The 8,983-nt window shown below is 45.4% G+C and overlaps 1 protein-coding gene across 2 annotated transcripts; it reads right to left on the reverse strand.

Annotated features, from left to right (window-relative positions):
- Positions 6,407–8,956, reverse strand: PIGC (phosphatidylinositol glycan anchor biosynthesis class C). Of its 2 annotated transcripts, none has more exons than XM_018060316.1 (2): positions 8,834–8,956; positions 6,407–7,804 (listed from the first exon to the last, which is right to left on the reverse strand). In XM_018060316.1, exon 2 carries the CDS (start codon positions 7,599–7,601, stop codon positions 6,693–6,695), a length of 909 nt encoding a protein of 302 aa, XP_017915805.1. In that variant the 5' UTR covers positions 7,602–7,804; positions 8,834–8,956; the 3' UTR covers positions 6,407–6,692. The 2 variants fall into 2 exon arrangements, with proteins under 2 accessions (XP_017915805.1, XP_005690711.1); XM_005690654.2 differs by lacking the exon at positions 8,834–8,956 and adding an exon at positions 8,602–8,821.

Here is an 8,983-nt window from a genome sequence, read left to right on the forward strand (position 1 = left end):
CACAGTAACAGATCTGTTGGCTGGTGATTGCTATTGTTCCCCAAGTAAATAAGCCAAAGTTAATTGCACCTGTGAGCTGTAAATCCTAAGCCAAAAGCAGTGGGCTGGTAAGCTAGCTCATTCCTACAGAACCTCAGCCATTTCTCCTCCGCCTCTGGCTGCAGCTAAGCTGGCCAGAGCCCTGTCAGTGGTCCGAGGAGCTGCCCTCCTCAGTCCTGATGGTTCCCAGGACCTTGGTCAAACCCTGGCTCTCACTTCAGCCCTGATCACTGTCCCCAAAATCAAACTTTCACTAGAAATGGCATGGCCCCACTGTTGGAAGTTTGCATGGTTCTCAGGAAATTAGTCATTAGCGCCCCACAGGGCTCTGGTCCATATGTTCATTCATCTACCAACCTTCAGTTCTTTCTCCCTTATCTCCTGATGATTTTAGCTCCTGTGTCACTGTCATTCTCCTGTCTTAATTCTTGGAGCTTTCCACCTACCTGTAGGTACTACTTCCAACACCCCACTCCCATCTCACTTCTCATTTCCTTGGACTTCACTCCTCCAATATCGTCGCCCGCCCCCCACCTCAGCTATTCACTTCCAAAGTCACAACCTCGTCTTTATCTTTTCTCCGGCCTTTACTTCCTGGCTTCCAAACCCCGTGAATCTCCAGTCCATAGAACTTTGCCCTGTCCTTCATCTCCCTGCTTTTCGCCCTTCTTGAGGTTCATTCTCCTTCTTACTCAATTTAAATTCCATGGCCAATCATTATAATCATGCCCATGTATAATTACTGTTCTCCCTTGCCTTTCTCTCAATCTGATTAATCACCATCCTGGGTAAATTCAACTCCCCATCTGCTCTAGTTTGTGCTCATGTAGCTGTACAAGGTCAGCAAAACACACACACACACACAACCAACTTCACTTTAAATTCATGACTACCAGTCTCAAGTGAGCCCTTCCTTACTACTGCTGGGCATTTATACTAAAGCATCCCTAGTTCATCCAATCCCCCAGTGTACCAAACTGTTTCATATCCCCTCATTCCATCAGTTTCCTTCACTTTCACATCTCAGCTGATTCTTTGCCTCCTACTTCTCTGAGAGAATTGAAGCAATCAGAAAAGAACATCCACAGATTCCCATCACCTCATCTGTCCACTAGCCATCTACTCACTTACCTACATCTGTATCTACACGTTATGCCTTCCCACTTGTTCCCAGAGACCAACTCTTCCTTCTCTTCCTGAAGCCAGTCCCTCCCCTGTGCAGTAGTAGATCCCATCACCTCTCACTTGCTCAAGAACATGACCTCAGCAGTTAATTCTCCCCTTTCTCACATCAACTTTCCACTGTTTCATTTCCATCAATATACAAACATTCTCCCATCTTAAAAAAAGACATTTTCCTTGCCCTCACCTCCCTTCAGTTTCTGACCTATATCCTGATTCCCTTTTGATGCAAAACTTCCAGAGTTGCCTGTACTTGCTGATCCGATTTCTCTTTTCTTGTTCTCTTAAACTTACTTCAAATAGGTTTCTATTCTCACCACTCCACAAATATATATATTAAGGGACACCAATCACCTCCTCCTTGCTAAATCCAATGATCAATGCTCAGTCCTTGCTTTCTTGATTTTTCAGATTTTGATCTAATCACAGTTGACCATCCCCTCTTCCTGAATCATTTGCACTTGGTTTCCAGGATTCTAAACTCTTTTATCTTCCTCCTGCCTCAGTGGTTGTGCTTTCCAAATCTTTTTGTTTATTCTTCTCTCCAACATTTTACTTTGGATTTCTTAGTCCTCTTCTATATGAAATTCCTTCCTAGTGATGTCATCCAGTCACATAGCATTAAATGCCATTTATATACCAGCAAATCTTAAATTTATATCTCCATCCCATACATTGCTCCTGAAATTCAAACTCATATCCACAACTCCTTACTCAGCATTTCATCTCAGGTGTCTACATTTCATACATGTCTACATGCCCCAAACTGAACTCCTGACCCTCCTCCCCAGAATCTTTACCCCATATCTCCTGGGCCCCCATCTCAATGGATGCTGTCTCCATCTTTCAATTTGCTCAGGCCAAAAACCTCAAGTCTTTTATGATTCTTCTCTTGTGTTCATGCCCTCCATCTAATACATTAGGAAGCTCTTGACTATACCTGCAAACTATATCCAGAAGGTGACTGTTTTCCACCACTTCCTTTGCTATCACTGTGGTCTGCGGCACCACCATATCCCCTGCTTGAGCCTCCTCTAACGCTTTCTGCTTCTACTCTTGCCCCACAGCATCCAGAATGAGCCTAGCCTCCCACATTCCCTTTCTGGCCTCCTCTTCTGCTCGCCTCGTTCACTTCATTTCGGCCACTCCTGGCTATTCCCCAAACACGTCATGCCTTCTTCTGTCTCTGCAGCGGCTCCTCCCTCTGCCTGGAATGCTTTTCCCCTGAGACCCTGGATAATTCCCTCACTTCCTTCCAAACCTTTTGCTAAATGTTACCTTTTCTGTGAGACCTACCCTGACCCCCTTATTGAATTCCATTGCTACTTTTTCCTTTTTTTTCAATAGTTTTATTACCTTCTGCTTATGTTTATCATCTGTCTCCTCTTGCTAGAATGTATGCTTCACTAGGTCAAGGGACTTTGTCTATTTTACTCCTATGTAGGTGTATCTCAAGCAGACAGAACAAGTGGTATCTGTCATATAGTTAGTGTTCAGTATTTGTTGAATGAATACATTTCTAAGGTTAAACATCATAAAATGTGAATGGTAGAAAGTGAATAGAAGTGGGCCTAGGTGGACAATAAATAGATATTGGGGAAGAGAATAAGGGATAAAGAGGGGCTTGATAAAGCATTAAAAGCAACAGCCTGCCAGTTAGCCCTGAATGCATTTCAAGACTTACATTGAATTTCATTATAAAAAGGAGTATCAATAACTTCCACAAGATGGCACTATGTCCCAGGCCTATTTTCCTGCATTCGAGGAGTTTGCAATATTGTAAAATTGTGTCACTGGTGCCCTCTGCTGGCTTGCTTTTGTTATGTTTTTGTTTTTTGACCTTGAGCCTTTGGTTTAAAGATGTAAGTGGTGGGCTCCATATACTTCCGTGAACATGCTGTGTGAATTCTTAAATCCATAATTTAAGCCAGCTTCCCAAAAGCACACCCGAAAGTTTACAGTACTAGCACAGCATACAGGCCTAACGCTGGTACCAGTTTGATTGCCACAGAACCACTGTGGTGTGGGAACACTCAGATCCATGCACAGCGTTCTAGCTACATACCATTCACGCTCCACACCACAAAATCCAGCACGCCTGCTGCCCTGGGCCTCTACCTCTGCTTGTTCCTTCCATCTCGACTACAATCCCTGGTACCATTTTGGAAGGATGGGCAAAACTGCCTTCCCACCCCTCTACCCTTGCTCTAGCTTGCCACCATCCCGCCTTACTTATAACTTATGGTAACAAGAAACAGAGCTGGGAGAAAGGAGTATAGCTTCTTATATAAATAAGTATTTGATAGGTTGGGCTTTTTTTAATTGGAGGATAATTACAAGGATTTTTATTCCAATGCTACTCTTCCCTTCCTCCCTATACCAGCCACCCACATACACACACCATAATTAATATTCCCTGGAAATTTAGATCATTGATATCCTACTTGGACCCTTTCAGTGTGGTATAAATTTAGAAGGCTGATTAGACTACATACTTGAGTGATGAGTAACTTTCTCAGGAATTGTCACATTAGGGCCTATTGATCATTAAGCAGGCCTGCACCACTATGCCAGCAGCAGCCCAAAGAAGCTGCCATATATGAGCTCATCACCCTTCAGGTGGCAATGCCTAAGGGCTTGGGATTTCTGAACATGTCCTTACAAGGCATTTATGGCTTTTTTATTTGCATCCCCCCCACCCCGCAACTTTTGGATCCCATCTATATCCCTGGCTTGTGAAACATTTTGGACTTGCATGTAGAACGTTTATAAAATTTTTTGTCTTAAATTTTCTGTTCAAAGGTGTCTGTCCTAGAAGGGCTCCCCCAGTGGCTCTGCAGCAAAGACTCCACCTAACAACACAGGAGATGTGGCAGGAGATTGCAGGGTCAGGAAGACCCCCCTGGAGAAGGAAATGGCAACCCACTCCAGTATTCTCACCTGCAAAATCCCATGGACAGAGAGGAGCCTGGTGGGCTACACTCCATAGGGTCGCAAAAGAGTTGGACACAACTTAAGAGACTAAACAACAAAAACCTTCCTATATAAGGCATGATTTGGTGAGCAAATAACATTCACTTTCGTCACTAACCATTTTATAGGCAATGACTGGATCTCTTTTGAGCCTTTCTTGCAGGCTGTGGTGGTTCTATGCTCTAATCTGGTTTCATAGGCCAGCCTCCTTTCCCTCAGATTCCTACCATTTTGGTTATTCCAGTTATCCTTCTGTGATCCTCTTCTAATTCCACTATAGCCTGGTTGTGAGGCAACCAATTCTGTACAAAGAATTCCAAACACAAAAGTGCTGGATTCTGTTTATATCTCAATAACCTCCTCGATAATGCCCAGAATTCTGAGCCAGTGTCCTCCAGATACTACATATGGAACTAAGGAGTTCGCCTGGGTGTACCACCTCAGGCACCTCGAACTTAACATGTCCCGTTCCTTTCTTATCTATTTCCAAACTTGTTCTCACTTCTGTTTTCTCATGGTATAGTTATTAGAAATACAAACATCCACTCAAGGCAGAAGCCCTCCCAGTCATCCCCTTCCCCTTCTACCTTCCAATATGAATTTTCCAAGTTCTAAAACTCTCTCGTCAGAACCCTCACCTCCTTTGCCCACTGTCACCACCCTTAGTCTAGACTCTCATTTTTCACTATTGCCACGAAAGCTCCCCATGCTCAGCCTCTGTAGTTCAGCGTGAACACGCTATTAGAATTTCACACACCATGGAAGTGTTAGGTGTGAATCCTAGATCCCTTTTTTTTTAAACAAAAAATTTATTCACATTGGAGGATAACTGCTTTACAATATTGTATTGGTTTCTACCATACATCGGCATTAATCAGCCGTAGATGTACATATGTCCCCTCCCCCTTGAATCTCCCTTCCACCTCAGGTGGGAATCCTATATTCCTTTCCAAAAGCTCCTTCACTTGCCATTGACTCCAGGATCCAATAATTCAACGTACTCACCACTCTCAGACCTCAGCTTCTCTGGCTGCAGCCCTTCCATTCTGCACTCCCCTCCACCGCCGAGAGGTATCAGGCCCTGTGCGCCTGGACATACATCCATCCTTCTACCCACAGATACCTCTTTTCTATCTGGATTGAATCTGCTGCCCCACCCTGTACCCTAATAGCCAACCCACGACACCCCACCCCCTGCCACCTCCCCTCTGAACTACAGCCACGAAACTGAACAGGGTCAGGCCTTGGGTAATGCCGAATATTAGACAGTATGACAGAGCTGAGCATGACAGCACAGGCACGTTAAGTGACCCCACTGAGCAGGTGTTCTTCAGAGGGGTTCAAGTCTGTGGAACTTTCTGCTCACCAACATGGATGCAGTTGCTCTGTGAGTTCCCTAAAGTTGATCATCAGAAACCCATTCAGATAAGGAAAATATATTGAGACATTAAAAAACAAAAACAATTTTACTTGATGTTTGGCAAAAACCAACACAATATTATAAAGCAATTATCAAAAGTAAATTTAAAAACAATTTATACAACTCTTATTACATTCCACCACCAACCCCTATCTTGTTTCTGATGTGGACTATATAACAACCATGAGCCAATTCTGGTCAGTCAGGGCGTAGAGAGTAGTGTAGTGGTTACCTTGTTTGGACAGGGTGTGCTCTCCCAGTTCTCCAGCTGCCATTAGTCACACGAAGCATGCCAGCTCCACTTGCTCAGCCCAGGTATTGCTGACCTGAGCTAAAGGCTTTTGCCACGTTGTCTCCCGAACCATTTTTTGCTTGCTGAAATCCCAACCTACCCTCCAGGACTAAAGCTCAAGTGCTGTCTCCTCTAAAAAATATTTCATTACTCCAGCTCTCTTTGCCCTCCAGCCTCTTTGAATTCCCCCAACATTTTGCTTGTGTATTATGGTACGTCATATACCCCTTGTAGTTAGTTAGTGGCATACAGGCTTCATTAAGAACTGAGTGGAAACTCTGAGTCAAGGTTAAGAGATCAACTCTGTGATCTCTGGCAACAAAACTGGACATATTATCCAGGGTTCTAGCATTTGAGCTGTAGATAAGTAACAGAGCCTGCATTTGGTAGAGAGAAAGGTAGAGAGAAGTGACTTTACATGCACACACATACACAAATTCTTACTCTCCATGTCCCTACTGTATGCCTTCTGCTTACAGAAAAGTCATGAGACAGCTTGATGTGTTGTTATTTTTTTAATAAATAGAAACCACACCACTTCATTTGTTACAGAGAAAAATGAGAGGCAATAATTCGAGGGCCCCCAGGAAGCTTTTTCATCCATAAGATAACAGAAAGGATAATCACCTTCACTGCCCAAGACTTCTGTTAACATTTTCTTTTGATCTCTGATCGCCCACCCACATCAGCATGCCACTTCCAGAATGGAACTCTGCCTTCAAATCTTCTACTAGTTGGAAGGCTGGTCTATCAGCTTGTCTTAGTAACAGAATGGAGGTCCCCAACTCAGCTGAGAAACCTGGACAAATCTTCTTTGATTTCAGCCTCATCCCAAGGCCCATGAATATTTTCTTTAAAAAGCTGCAGGCGAATGAGGTAGAAAGGGCAGAGACATGAGATGGAAACCAGCAGAAGGGCAAAGAGTATGGCTCCCACAGCACTGATGGACAGCAGGCCTCCTAAGGCTGAGAATGCAAAGAGCAGTGTGACCCCCACATAGCTGCGGGGCGTACATGCCTTCAGTTTCTTCTGTAACATGGGCCACAGGGCAAAAATCTGGATGGCAAATGTCACCATGATGAAGGCATGGAGGGATCGGGGCAGGCGGGAGGCAAGGCAGACAGAAGCAAAGATGGCCATGTTCAAGGACAGTGTGCTGGATACAATGGCAGCATTGGCACCATAGTCAAAGAAGATGAGGTGGCCTAACAGCATGAAGACTGCCATGGCATAGATGGTGTCAGTGCTGACCGATTCTGTCAGGGTCTTCAGCACCGGCGAAAAGCCATATGTGAAAGTAATGAAGACTAGGGCACTCTTCAAGTCAGCCCACCGGGTCCGCCCACTCTTCCTCCGTCCTTCCCCTCCGTCAATGAGATCAAACAAAACATAGCCAATCAGTGAAGAAGCCAGGCCGGTCCCAAAAAGCCACTGAGGGGCCAGAAGACCCTCATCCATATACCACCAGATAACCACAAAAACACAGACACTGCACAGCTGCTGTATCACCACACTGGACTCAAACACCACAGCCCAGTATTGGTATTTCCGGGCATAGATGTTTTTCCGGAGCTCTTCCAGGAACCTCCGATCCACGTAGTTATCAGGAAAGGGCTGTCGCTCATACAAGACCTTCTGCCACCTGACCTCTTTGGTGGTAGCTACAGGCTGGGCACACATTATCCTTTCGCTCATACTCAGGCGACTTCAATCTCCCTTGCAGAAGTCCATGTGGTTCTTGTTCTTTATAAAGTTTTGAAGTAAGACTTCTCTGGAAATTCCATGCTGAGTTGTGGTTGATATTGTACTGACCTTCCCTTGCTATCAAAGGCAGCAACCCGGGCTAGGCCTACAGTAGATGAGTTTGTTCTCTGAGGCAGGACAATGCAGCCAAGTTCCTACAAAAAGAGAGACTATGAATCTATGAAAGGTCAAGGGTAGGGCTGAGCTAAAATCAAATCAACTTGGTTTGTTAGAAGCCTGAACAAAATATACGTGGTGGCCGTCTTATACTATAAATATGAAAATTTCATTTCAGATTTTACACTGTAATTCTTTTTCAGCTGTCACTTGTCCAGTGCCTACTATGTCCTGAGCCTTTGAAGCTTCTTCCATTTAATCTCCACAACCTTGCCAAGTTAGTGTCAGTCCCACTGTATCTTAACAGCTGAGATTCAAAGTGTATGCTTTACTTCAGTTCAAGCTAACAGTGGTAAATAGTGGAGCCAGATTCAAACCAAAGTTCTGCCCAAAAGCCTGTACCTCTAAACCAGTTCTTAACTCAGGGGTTCACACACCCCTGAGGTCTATCGTTCAAAAACCCTCCCCGTTAATGCATATTTGTTGCTGTGATTTATGCAAATTTCTAGGACTAGAATCCAAGTTTTTATTGGGTTCTCAAAGGCATCTGTTACTTAGAAAAAGTAGAAAAGAAAGTTACAGGTCTATAGAGAAAGGTAAACCTCACAGTACGGAAAGATACGAGCCCTATGGTTTGTTTAACCAAAAGCAAAGATTCAAGATTCTTAATCCCTTAACTGAGCTCAACATCCTTTAAAGAGCTATCATCCTACTTATAAACGGCGAAACTCGGGAGGATCGAAGATAATGATCCCCTTTTCACAAAGGGAAAACTAAGAGTCAAAAATACCAAGGTCATCCAGCAAGTCTGAGAAGAAAATTCTTATTGCCCCACCTTATTTCTTCCAAGGTGACCACGGTAGGGTCCGAGGCGCCGAAAAGGGCAACTCCCACCCAAAGGGTGGGGGACAGGGCCGGGTGGAGTGTCCCCGGGGGCCCCCCACTCCCCCTCCTGGGCCTGCCCCACCCGCCGCCGCCGCCGCCGCCGCCGCCGCCCTTCACCCGCATCGGGCCTGCGGGAGACGGCGGAGGAGGCCCGGAAACACTGACACCCAATCGGAACCCACCTGCCCGCGAGGTCCTAGGGGTGCGCGGCCGGGGAAGGGCGGCCGCCCGCCTCCTTCCCCATCCGGGGCGCCGGGGTCGCGTCGATGGCTGAGCACTTCCGGGGCCGCCACAACCTCCGCGGCTAGAGCGCCCTTTCTCAGCGGGTGAGG

This window comes from Capra hircus, chromosome 16, assembly GCF_001704415.2.
Source record: "Capra hircus breed San Clemente chromosome 16, ASM170441v1, whole genome shotgun sequence".
In the NCBI taxonomy this organism is placed as follows: Eukaryota; Metazoa; Chordata; class Mammalia; order Artiodactyla; family Bovidae; genus Capra; species Capra hircus.